Source organism: Marmota marmota, unplaced genomic scaffold (assembly GCF_001458135.2).
Source record: "Marmota marmota marmota unplaced genomic scaffold, marMar, whole genome shotgun sequence".
NCBI lineage: Eukaryota > Metazoa > Chordata > Mammalia > Rodentia > Sciuridae > Marmota > Marmota marmota.
Genome location: NW_025999869.1, coordinates 26024515 through 26036952, shown reverse-complemented (window position 1 = coordinate 26036952; position 12438 = coordinate 26024515). Strand labels below are relative to the sequence as shown.

The 12438-nt window shown below is 42.5% G+C and overlaps 1 protein-coding gene across 1 annotated transcript in view; it reads left to right on the top strand.

Moving 5' to 3' along the window:
• Col23a1 (collagen type XXIII alpha 1 chain) overlaps positions 1 to 12438 on the top strand; it is a 354581-nt gene that overhangs the window by 30084 nt on the left and 312059 nt on the right. The window contains exon 3 of the mRNA XM_048814945.1: positions 1365 to 1431. Within this exon, the coding sequence (XP_048670902.1) occupies positions 1365 to 1431 (67 nt within the window). The remainder of the gene's footprint in view (positions 1 to 1364; positions 1432 to 12438) is intronic.

Sequence of the window (12438 nt, the reverse complement as noted above, 5' to 3'; positions counted from 1 at the left end):
CAGTGGATAGAATGTTACTTAAGGGGAAATCTCAGGGATAAGGGAAATGCTAGTTAAACTGACCTAATAGGATCTTTGCTGAAAACAGGCCAGGATGACCAGATATCACCTGGAGGATGGCGGAGGGTGATTAGCCTCATCAGGTACCCAAGGTGATAAGATATCAAGGGTAAGAGATTCTTGCCAAACTGACTTAGCAGGGTTCTTTGCTAAAATTGGATTTTACAAATACATGCAAACAGATGAGCCTAGGGGAAGCTTCAGGAGCCTGACTACTTCTTGGGGCTGGGATGTAGCTCAGTGATACAATGTGCACTTAGAATGCATAAGGCCCTGGGTTTGATTCCTAGCACTGCAAAAAAAGGAAAAAAAAATGTTTCTGTATGTTTAACCGGAAGTACAGATCCTGATAGTAGTAAGTACCCTCTACACTCAAATGAACAGACTTGTTACTTTGTTTAGCTTTTAGGGTTTTATATTCCCTCCTAGGAAAAAAAGGTTAGTACTTGGTGTATCCTTGTCAGAACTCAGATCCCACCTAGTTTTAGCCTCAGACTCCTGGCTAAACCCAGATTTGGGGATTTGGGATAAATTCCTCTTTTTCAGGTTGCATCCCCTCCTTATGAGGCAGGGACTTTAATTTTGGTCTGAAAAGTCACCCTCAGGGTCAAGTCAGACTTGAATATGCTGGAGCTGTCCCTGTGTGATATTGTAGCATAGTTGTGGCCTTTGACTCTATGTGGTAATTCTTTCCCTCTTCCTCATGTCTAGCACAGGGCTGGGCATGTGCAGAGACTTTTGTTAAGTTGTACTGAGCCAAATTATTCAGGTCAAGGATCCCCAGTGGAAAGAAGAAAGGAACTTCAGGGTAAATTAGACCAGGGCCATCAAGGTCAAGGCTGTGGACTGAGAGGGGCTGCAGCTGGGGGCCTGGGGGCTTTCTGGGTGAGGATGGGGTGATCTTGGGCATCCAGAGAGCTGCTACAAGGGCCAGTGTTGATTTACCCACCCAAGCCTCTCTCTGTTCCTCTCTCCCTTCTTAGTGTGACTGACAGTCACCTTGACTTTCCTTGACTTTGGAGAAGCCATTTCTATTGCTTTTAGCTCTTGGTATTGTATTTGAACTTGTAACAAAGCAGAAACCTTCTTTTCAAGGACTCAGTAATTGTTCAATGTTTGTTTTTGCTTTTCTTCTCATTTGAAAATTGTGTTTAGAATTTAATGACCTTTCAAGAAATGCTCTGGAAAATGCCATGGCCACTATAGATCATCTGGATACTTTTCTTTTGATAATTTTTCCTCTTTTATCTGTCTCTGTTCTGAAACTCATCCTCATTTTTTCTCCCCTTTCCTTCTCGGTTCAGAAGTTGGATGGACTTGTCAAGCTCCGGACTGTGCGGGAGGCTCCATCTGAGTGCATCTGCCCCCCAGGTAAGTGGACATTCACTCCTCGCCAGTTCCCGGCTTCTGTAAGCCTGACCCTGATCTCATCTCCCTGGTCGTAACTGCTCAAGACATCCATGGCCAAGAGGGTCATCTGGGGTTTGGGGATGTTGTACCCTGTGGATGGTCCTGGGATCTTCCTGCCTATGTCTTCTCTGTCAGGTTCATTGGTCAACGATTCCAGCAAGATGAGCTAACTTGGTTTGATTAGAGGCATTGGCAGAGAAACTAAGAAAGTGTTAGAGATAACTTAAAAATAAAGGCATAAATGGTCAAAAGTCCCATTTTAAAGATGGAGAAACAGAAATGAACCAATGGGAGACACCATCCTCTTGGTATTAACCCTGTTGCCAGAGCTCTGTTTCAGAAGTGAGGAGTAAATAATCTTGTGAAAACAGATTTTTTTTTTTTCTTTTGGTGGAGGCAGAGGAGGGGAATAGGAAGCTTTGACTGGGTTATTCAAATTATCATGTCAGTCTTCGGTTTTGCTGTTGTAGATCAGGAGGGCCAGGAATAAAGCCAGATTTGCTGATTCCCAATCCACCTAGCTCAAATTCAGATTCCTACCATCAGGCCTTCTGGTGGTCTTCAGGGGAGCTTTGTACAGATCATGATGGAGAATTTTGGTGTGTAGTCTCTAACCCTGGTGTTTTCAGGGTTAGAATAATCCTTGCACAGGAGGATATATAATACCTGGGAAAGAGTGGAACCTTGTAATGTATCTCAGGGTTGTCCTCACTGTCACTGTCACTCCTACTAGCAAAGTTGTCCAGCATTTTCTACTCTACTTTAGCTGCTCCAGAAACTAAACTCAAACCAAACTGATAACTAATAACTCAAGGTTGGGAGGCCCCTCTGCAAAGATGAATCTCATGGTGGGAAAATTCAGTCTCTGAGGGCCCAGAAAGAGATTTTATGATTAAACCAAAGCTACCCTAGGACCTCTGGAAAAAAAAAAAAAAAAAAAAAAAAAAAAATTCTGTCCATCTACAGCTATAAATTTTTTTTTAAAGGCTTCACTAGTTTTTTTTTTTATCATAATCATCAGGAATTCCTTGGGCAGTAGTAAGGGTCTTCCTGCCATTTCTCCATTGAATTCTTATATGGATGTAATCCTCAGAGCCAGCAGGAAGCCATTCATCACCCTTACATGCATCAGCAAAGGGGTCAAAGATTGGAGCTTCTAGAAGGGAGAGGCTACTGAGTCCCCCAGTGGCAGCTCAGTGACTGGGGAATCTGAGATTTTAATAGGAGGGGAAAAAAGACATCACAAAGACACATTAGAACATTAAGAAGTCACAAATCACAATTAAATGAGGAAACACATTCAAATCCACAAATGAAGTTTTGGGTAGTCTGCAAAATATATAAAATGGGAAGCTCATGGGGGTGAAGAACTAGTGAGATGTTTGAACAGTTTTGAAAGCACCGTCCACTAGCCAAAGTGAAACATGCATTAATTCTTCTATGGATTCAGTGGTAAATAGGAGAATACTTTATGGATTTAGTGGTAAATAGGAGAAGACTTTCTTCTTTCTTTAAAAAAAATATTTTTATTAGTTATTGATGGACATTTATTTATTTATTTGCTTATATGTGGTGCTGAGAATCGAACCCAGTATCTCACAAATGCTAGGCAAGTGCTGAGCCACAACCACAGCCCCAAGACTTTCTTCTTGTATAGTCAGATTCCTAACCAAGAGGAGTTCACCATTTAATGTGTTTTCTAACACTAGAGAGACTATATCAGAAGGTGGCTGAGTTTGTCAAATTGTTTATATTCTCCCACAGAGGGCATACAGCATGGCACTGTATGTGAAGGGGCAGAAGTAAGACATGAATGAAAACTTTGGCCGCTAACCTGCATACAACCCAAAACCACTAATTCTACTAAATTTGTCTTCTTACCCCTCATAGAGCCCCTACGCTCATCCCTGGGAATTGTGGTTTTCAGAATTGTGGCTTCTAGGATTTCAACATTTGGGATTTCAATCTTTTGGGATTATGATCTTCAGGTATTTTGAGCTTTAAGGATTTTTAGACTTTTAGGATTTTGTTCTTTGAGAATTTCAGCATTTGGAATGAAGGCATTCCAGGGTTGTATCTTTGGGGATAATGATCGGCACTAGGGCAAAACCTCTAGGCCAGCGGAGAGTGGGGCACATGTTCTCCCTGCCTTCCAGGGAGGCCCTACCTGTGGTGAGCTTGTGCTGTCGTTGTCCCAGGGTCTCCTGGCTGCAATTCAGCTGTCCTGGCCTGTGTGGTCAGGGTGGCCCTGGGGATGCAGCACAGTGATCTCAGCAGGGTCCTCATCTTCCCATGTACATTCTGTCTCTCCTGCCACCTCTGGCTTGGGGACCAGAGTTCTTCATCAACACAAACCCCAGGAGGCTGCCACAGGCTCCCCTGATCAGGAAAAGGACAGAGGCCTTTCTCTATAACACCAGAATTCTGAACTCTCTCCCTTTCTTTCTGGCTTTGATCAAAAAGCCCCATAGTCTTCAGAGTCTGGAGATGCAGACCACCCTCTGTAGTTCCGATCCCTGTCTGATCTGAGATACCCACAGATCCCCTGGCCCAGTTCCTTCCCACGGTCCAAGGAGACAGTGTAATCTTTTGTTAGATCCTAGCAGGCGGCAGGCAGATAAGGAGGCCAGAGAAGAGGCCAGTTCCTTTGTGTATGTCGCCCATTGTGAAGCCAGCTGTACAAGGCTGAAGGAGTGGCGGGCTTCAAGCAGGAAGATGTGCGTCCCTCTTGCCCAAGTCCATGATGGAAGGATTGGCAGGCTTCTGCCCTGAACCAACTCTGTGACCTCAGTTCAGTGAAGGGCCCTTTGAGCCTTGCACCCTTTGTCTGTAAAATGGTGGGTTGAGTCATTTCCATCTAAATGATTTATCCAAGTCCTAGCCCCCAATACATGTGAATGTGACCTTATTTGGAAATAGGGTCTTTGCAGATGTACAGTAGTCCCACCTTATCCATAGAGGATCCACTTCAAGATTCCCAAGATGGGAATCAAGATGCCCAAAACCAGGGATAGTACTGAGCCCTCAATATACTATGTTTTTTCCTATACATATATAGCTATGATAAAGTTTAATTTATAAATTAGGCACAGTGAGAGATTAACAATAACTAATAATAAAATTCACAGTATAACAATATACTACAATAGAAGTTATGTGGATGTGTCTCTCAGAATATCTTATTTTCTTTTATCTTTTATTTAAAGGAAGCACTGTTTAGCTTTTTTTTTTTTTTGAGCAGATCTGAATTTCCAACATTTCTATTCTTGTGCTTTAGGGCCATTATTAATAGAATAAGGGTTACTTGAACACAAGCACTTTAACTTCAAGTTCACGAAGTTGATGTGATAACCTGGACAGCCACTTAATGACCAAAGGGCAGGTAGCATATACAGCCTGGATATGCTGGGTAAGGGGCGATTCATATCCATTTGGGAAGGAGCAGGTGGCAGGAGACTTCATCATCCAACTCAGAGTGGTGTGCAATTTTAAACTTATGAATCGTTTACTTCTGTAGTTTTTTTTTTTTTTTTTCATTTAATGTCTTTGGGCCTTAGTTGATAGTAGGCAGCTGAAATCTAAAAGTGAAATTGTGGATAAGGGGGACAACTATAATTCAGGGCCCTATAATCTCAAGATCATTCAGGATTTAGGGTGGGCCTTGAATCCAATGACTGATGCCCTCAGGAGAGAAGAGAGGGGGAGATTTGAGACACAGCCACACAGTAGAAGCCATATAACTATGTCCTACAAGCCACGGGACATGGGATTGCCAGTAGCCACCAGTAATGAGACAGGTATGGAAGACAGAACCAATTCTGTCAACACCCTGAACTTCTGGCCTCCAGAATCATGAGACAAAAATTTCTGTATTTTTTTGGTATCTAATATGTGGTAATGTGTTGCTGCAGCAGCCCTAGGAAATGAAAACAAATGGGAACAATAATCACCCTGAGGGCCTCCTAAGATTGTTGAGAGGATGGAAATGTGGGGGACAGAAGGAGCTTCCAGCACTGGGGAGTGTGAGTCACATGTGGGGCGGTACCTGTGGGCTATCCTGTCACTGTTCTTTCCTATGCTCCTGCCCAGAAAGAGGGCCACACCCATCCTTCAGCAGGTGATCCCCAGGCTAGAGATACCTGGGATTCACCTGTGTCCCTTGGGTTTATCATTTATGTGTTTAAAACATGTTTAAAATTTAAATTTTTTTCTTTTTAAATATGAAGCAAAATATGTGACCAGAAAGTTAAAGTACTACAAAATATTATACATAAAAAACACATTCTCCTCCCATGCTCCTCCCCAGCTTTCCTACTCCCCTTTCGGAGACCATTTATCAGTTACTCATATGTCCTCCCAGAGCAGCACTGCCCAGTAGAACAACCTGTGATGATGTTCTGCACCTGCATTGTGCAACACTGTAGCTGATAATAACTGTTGAGCCCTTGAGATATGACGTGTGTGGATTTTAAAATTTTATTTCTTTTTAACAGTTTAAATTGCTGTATATGGCTGGTAGCTATGATATTGGATAGCCCGGTGTCAGCAGTAGTTTATGTATAAAGATTTTCATTGACTTACATTGGGGTCACATCACAATAAACCAATATAAGTTAAAAATATAATGTTGGAAGTACATTTAATTTACTTTAACTTCTGAATATCATAAGTTGACCTTGCCTACTTTAAACATGCTCAGAATACATACATAAGCTTAGGGTTGGGCAAAATAATTGAACACAAAACCTATTTTATAATAAATTGAGGAATAATTCAAGTCATTTTTTAGATACTGTGCTGAAAGTGAAAAACAGAATGGTTCTGCATTATCATGCAGTTAAAAAAATTAAAAAAGAAAAAGGTAAGTCAAGCCATCAGAAGTCAGGGACCATTTGTATATAGCAAGTCAGTCCTCACCTTTTTGTGCACAATTAGCTCATGAATTGTTAGCATGTTTCTTTCTTTCAGTTTGCAATTTCTCCTTGGGATGGTCTGTATGATAGACAGCAGGTGCTGTCTGATTTGGTTCATGGGATCCTGTCATGCTGTTGGGATATCCTGAGATGTAACTTGCCCAATTCCACCCCCCAAGGACAGTTGGGTTCTTTGCCATCCTGGGTTCTTTTTTTTTGCACTGTGGAATGAATTCAGGGGCACTTAACCACTGAGCCACATCCCCAGCCCTTTTTTCGTATTTCATTTAGAGATAGAGTCTCACTGAGTTACTTAGGGCCTCAATAAGTTTCTGAGACTGCCTTTGAACTTGCAATCCTCCTACTTCAGCCTCCCGAGCTGCTAGAATGACAGAAATTACAGGCATGTGCTACTGAGCCTGGCCTATCTTGGGTTCTTATCCTGCATCCAACCTGCAATGGAGGGAAGGATGACCTGCCATGTCCTCTTGTTGTCTGACTTCATCCTGCTTTTCTCTGAAGCCTGTCATAAGCCAGGCTCTGCTGTGGGATCTGGGAGGAGGTCTGGACTAGAATAGTAGTCCTCAGTTTGAGGAGGAAGCCAACCAGGTTGATCCTGAAGTCCATACCATGGGAGCAGGCTGCACCATGCTGTGCATGGGAGCGTTCCTTCCAAGAGGCAGCTTAGGGTCAGCACCTTGGAGCCCAAGAGGCCTGGATTTGAATCCTGACTCTTCCACTTAAGCAGCCATTATGTGGTCCCATGTTGCATGTCCTGGAGATATAACCCACTTTGATATAAAATATCCTTGTATTCACTCACTCTTTAAACTATAAGCATCAGAATATTAATTAATGCTCTAACCGTCCTACATGAAGAAAGTAAAAAAGAAAATTTATCAGATCATACAATGGGAAATGGAAAGATCAGAGGTAGAACCAACTTCAGGTATGTCTGGGCTCAGGGCCTTTCTCCATCTCCCAATTCTTTGCATCACTTCCAGATCATCTTTCCTTGGGAAGGTGGCCACCAGTAGCTCCAGGTATGTCACACCTGCTCAGCATCCCCAGAAGATAAAGCACTCTTCTTTCTTACCAAAATTGGAGAGTTGGGGGTATTTTGGGTTGAGCTGTGTCCCCCCAAAATACATATTTTGAAGTCCTAAACCCCTGTACTTCAGAATGCATCTGTATTTGGAGACAGTAACTAAGGTAGAATGAGGCCAGTAGGGTATCTGCACAAGAAGAAGAGATTTGGACACAGAGAAATACACACACACACAGAGGGAGGGCCATGTGGAGATATAGAGAAGATGGCCATCTACAAGCCAAGGAGAAAGGCCTTCAAAGAAACCAACCTGGAAAACTTGACCTTCAATTTCAAGCCTCCAGAATTGAGAAAATACATTTCTGTTATTTAGCTCACCTAGTCATTTGTTATGGCATACAAGTGCTGGGACATATTTAAAGGTGAATGACTTTCTAGTAGGAAAGATGAAAAATTTCTAGAAATGGATCCGCTATGTTTTCATAGTAGAGTAAATATCCTAAATGCTATGGAATTGTGTTCAGATGCTCCTTGATGTACAACAGGGTCACATTGTAAGTGGAGGATATCGTAAGTCAGAAGTGCATTTAATAAACTGCATCTACAGAACACCCTCACTATCACACAGCACATGGAGACTCAGCCATTGCTGCTAATGGCTACCTGGCTGACTGGGAGACATGCTTGCTGCTGCTGCCCAGGGTCATGGGAGAGGCTGTACCTCAGATCACTCTCCCAGGAGAAGATCCCAACTCAATATTCAAAGTAGGGATTCTTTGCATGTGTCATGCTTTCACATCCTTGTAACTTCGAACAACAAATTGAACCATTATAAGTCATGAACTGTCTGTACTTTGAAATAGTTAAAAGTTTTGTATTATATGTATTTTACCAGAATTTAAAAAAAAAATCCAAGAATTGGCCCTGATGAGCCTGGCTTGGGGCAGGTGCCTACCTCTGAATAATCTCCATAGCCTGGAGGATGTGATGCATTGATTGGCAAGGTCTGGGTCATGTGACCATTCTTGGAGCTGGGAGAGGCAGCTATGGGAGATGGTTGGGACTACCAGAACCATGTGGTGTGGGAATGGTAGCAACCCCAAGGAAAATAGGGGTGCTATCCCCAAAAGAGTAGGAAACAGATTCAGCTAGGCAAATACAAATAGTAGATGATCACTTTAGTTCTGCTCCAGGGACAGCTGGCCATTATGTCCTTACTGGGCATGGTAGACAGATTCTGGTTTTGACCAGAGATTTTCCTCTAAGCATACTAAAGCTGTCTTAGCCCTCTGTCAAATTGTCCCTAAGGCAGTTGTGTCAAGGACACGGAAGCTAGATTCAGCCTGCCTGGCTTAAGTTCTGCCACTTACCAACTCCAGGCCTCAGTTTTTCATCTGTAAAATGGGCTTCCTAATAGTACCTACCTCATAGGACTTTTGCATGGATGGAATGAGTTAAGCCGTGTAGGAAGCTTAGGCCAGCTCTGCACTGCCTCCTGAAAACCAGTGTGTTGTGGTTCCCATTAACTCAGCTCCATTATCATCTGCCAGGGGCTGCCAGAGAGGAAGGAGAGGAGGAGGTACAGAGTTAGAGGTTGGCTGGGAATAGTCTATTGGGAAAGAACAAAGGCTTGGCCGACTTTATTGGCATGTTCTGCTGGGAGATGGGTGAGAAAATGCGGTGACACCAGAGTGAGAGAAACTGAAGAAAAGAAATTGTGTAGCCCATAGACTCTTGTCAGACCACAACAGCAGCACAGCCCCCAGGCCTCTGCCCCTTCATTCTTGTTTCTAATCTGGTCAATCTTCCCTGGAAATTATTGGGAACTTTCCGGAAAAGTGGTAGTACTCATTTCCTTTTTGTATCCTTGCATAATATTCCAGAGACATGTGAAGCTTCCAAGTGATGTGCACTATGCTTGCAGGACAGGGTGATTTTCCAGAAACGAATAAACAGATTCATCAGAGTTAGAAATTCCCTGCTCTGTGAAAACATTTGGTTGTTTGAGCGGCTGAGTAGACTCGACTTCACAGAACATACAGCTCGATGTGGAAATGATATACAACCTGATACGTTTCGTTGATAGTTTATGGAAAATGTTACAGAGTGGAACAGAAGTAGCACAGATTACTGGTATTCAGCCTCTTTACTGTATTTGTTATTGTTAAGAATGAGCTTGGGGAAGGGGACGGCTCTCTTAGTATTTTGAAGCAAGAAACTATCCTTTTTTGAATTGTTTACATGGAGAATTTTTTTAAATGATACTTTTCAAAAACAAGGGTTAAAAATCCCACTTGACTTGAGCTTAGGGCAAATCAATGGTCTACAAGGCAGGTATTTAATTATGGACCAAGTTGAAGGAGATAATTTATATCTGATTATTTTGTTTGCTTGCTTCTCCAGAATCTTCTGGAGGATGATCTCAGTTTCCCCACTCCACTGTACATAGATATTTGTTCATTTGCTCATTCATTCATCTCAATATACCTTATTTTGTGATAGTCTTTCTATGGGAGACATTCCATGTGACCTAGGGACTACAACCCCCATCCCTCCAAGCCCTGCCCTCACCTTCACCTCCCCTGCCATCCTCTAGCCACACAGCCTGGACCTTCCTTTAGTGCCCCTCTTTGTTCAGGATGTCAACTCACATGTCCCTAATGAAGGTTGTTAGAGACAATTCCAAATTCACTGGTACAGATATGAAAATCACGATAGCTAAGAATGGGACAAGTCCTAAGATCAAATGTCCGATAAAATTAAAAGGAGGGGGAATTGCTCCAGGTCAGAAGGATCTGGAAGAGGGGAGAGGAGGGTCCTTCTCTGAAAGGGTGATAGTTGACAAGGTTTTCAAGACTGGTTGACATGTTAGCCAGCCGCGATAGGGATACCTCTCCATAAGGCCTGCCATCCTGAGCAGGGGCAAAGGGGAGCTCCAAGGAGCAGCCAGGCCTCTGTGTGGCTGGAAGATGGCAGCAGTGTGAAGGTGAGGGCAGGACTCAGAGGCATTGGGGCTGTATGCACAGGACACAGTTGCAGGTGGCTGAGTAGAGTTCAGCTTTAGAGGAGGACTCTAGAATTAGTAGGGAGGATGGAGACTGACTGGATTACAGCTATGGCTCCAAAAGGCTCACAGAGGGGTGTGCTCACTGCATACGGGGTCTTGACTTGTTCACCATTGCATCCCCTGAGCCTAGAATGGTGCCAGGCACATGGAATGAGGGTTGTTAAATATCTGCTCAATGGCCAGCCTGGAGAAGAGGTCATGAGAACCTGAATGACGGCCCCGAGAACTGATAGCAGGGAACAGCTGTGACAGGCCCAGGCCATGTGGTAGACAAAACTCACAAACAGGATGAATAGGCATGGGAGGGGACAGAGATGACTGAAGTTGCAAGCCTGGGGGAAGAGTGATACTTTGGCCAGAAACAGGAAATCCCCAAAAAGGAAGTGTTTTGGAAGGGAACAGGGTAGGCAGGGTTTTGGTCAGTGGCCTTACAAACCAACTTGTAGAACCACTGATGAATGGAAAAAAATAATTAGAAGTCTTCTCTTCAAGCATAGTCTAGCCACTCTGAATCTATTAATTATCAAACGTCTCGTGTCCCATAAATAAAGATTTTCAAATTTAGCTGTGTTCTCACCATTGGGAATTAGAGATTTACTTTTGACCACCAGAGGGAGCCCAATATGTTTATTAAATTCTATAGAAATATAACAGGAATTTAAAAGGATAATTAATATTTATATTTAAAAATTATTAGAAAGCACACAAAAGTTCAAGTCAAAGGCATTTATTCACAAAGTAAACCACTCAGTCTGGTAATTTTTTTCCCCTAGGCTAAAATGAAAGACCACTTAGAAATTTCCAGATGATTCCAGAATCTTGTGGTTTGCTGACAGTTTCTGGATGATGATGATTATGTGATGGGTAAAATATCCCTTAGAAAACACATTCCTAGGAATACATTGCCTCACTTGTCCAGCATTTATTGAGTACCATCTGCTTTACTTGTAGCAGAGAATTCCTTTAACTGTGAGAAAATAAGGCCAGAAACATCTTGACGTCTGCTTGGTGAACTCTGTGCCAACTATTTGGAGACAGGTGCAACTTTCCTCTCTGTGAGGTGTCGTATAACTTTGTACAATGGGATTATGATGTGTTGCACATTTCAGGAGCTTACTGGGAGCGGAATTGCCTTTTCCAGGGGCTAAGTTTGGTATCATCATGATATCTGGTTTTTAACTTGACTTCTTCTGCCAAAGTATATTCCATGTGGATTGAAGATTTCAGTGTGTAAAACTAAAAACATGGACACAAATCCAGTAGGGTCACTTTCTAGAATTCTGAGTTAGAATTGGACTTTGTAAGCAGAAGTTCTCCTCAACCAGGGAAGATTTTTCCCTAGGGCACCATTGGGCAATGTCCAGGGACATTTTGGGGTGATAGTTTGGGGAAGGCTACTGGTATCTTGTAAGCTAAGGCAAAGGAGCCCCCACCACAGAGAATTATCCAGCCCAAATTTCTAGTAGTGCTGAGGTAGTGACCATGTCACAGAGAGAAACGTTTTCTTGAGCTGGAGGTATAACTCAGTAACAGAGCACTCATTTAGCATAGATGAGGCCCTGGGTTCAATTCCTGGTGCCACAAAAACAAATAAACATTTTTTTTAAACATTTTAAGTTTCAAAGATTAAATTTCTGTAGAAAAAGAAAAATGTCACCTTAACAAATGTTTAGTGATTGCCTAGCAGGCTTAAGTCCCCAGGTTTGATTCCCAAAACAACAACAAAAAAAGACAAATAACAAACATATAAGAAGCATATGATTAATATTCATGAAATGTAAAATGCTCTTACAGAAGAATAAGAAATAGTCTAGAAAAGGGATGAGTAAAGGGTTTGGGGAGCCCCCATAGGAAAAATAGGAATGATGTACTTTCCTTCAATGAACATATTTACAAAGCATTCATTCTGTGCTAGCCACTGGTCTGGGCACTTGAAAACT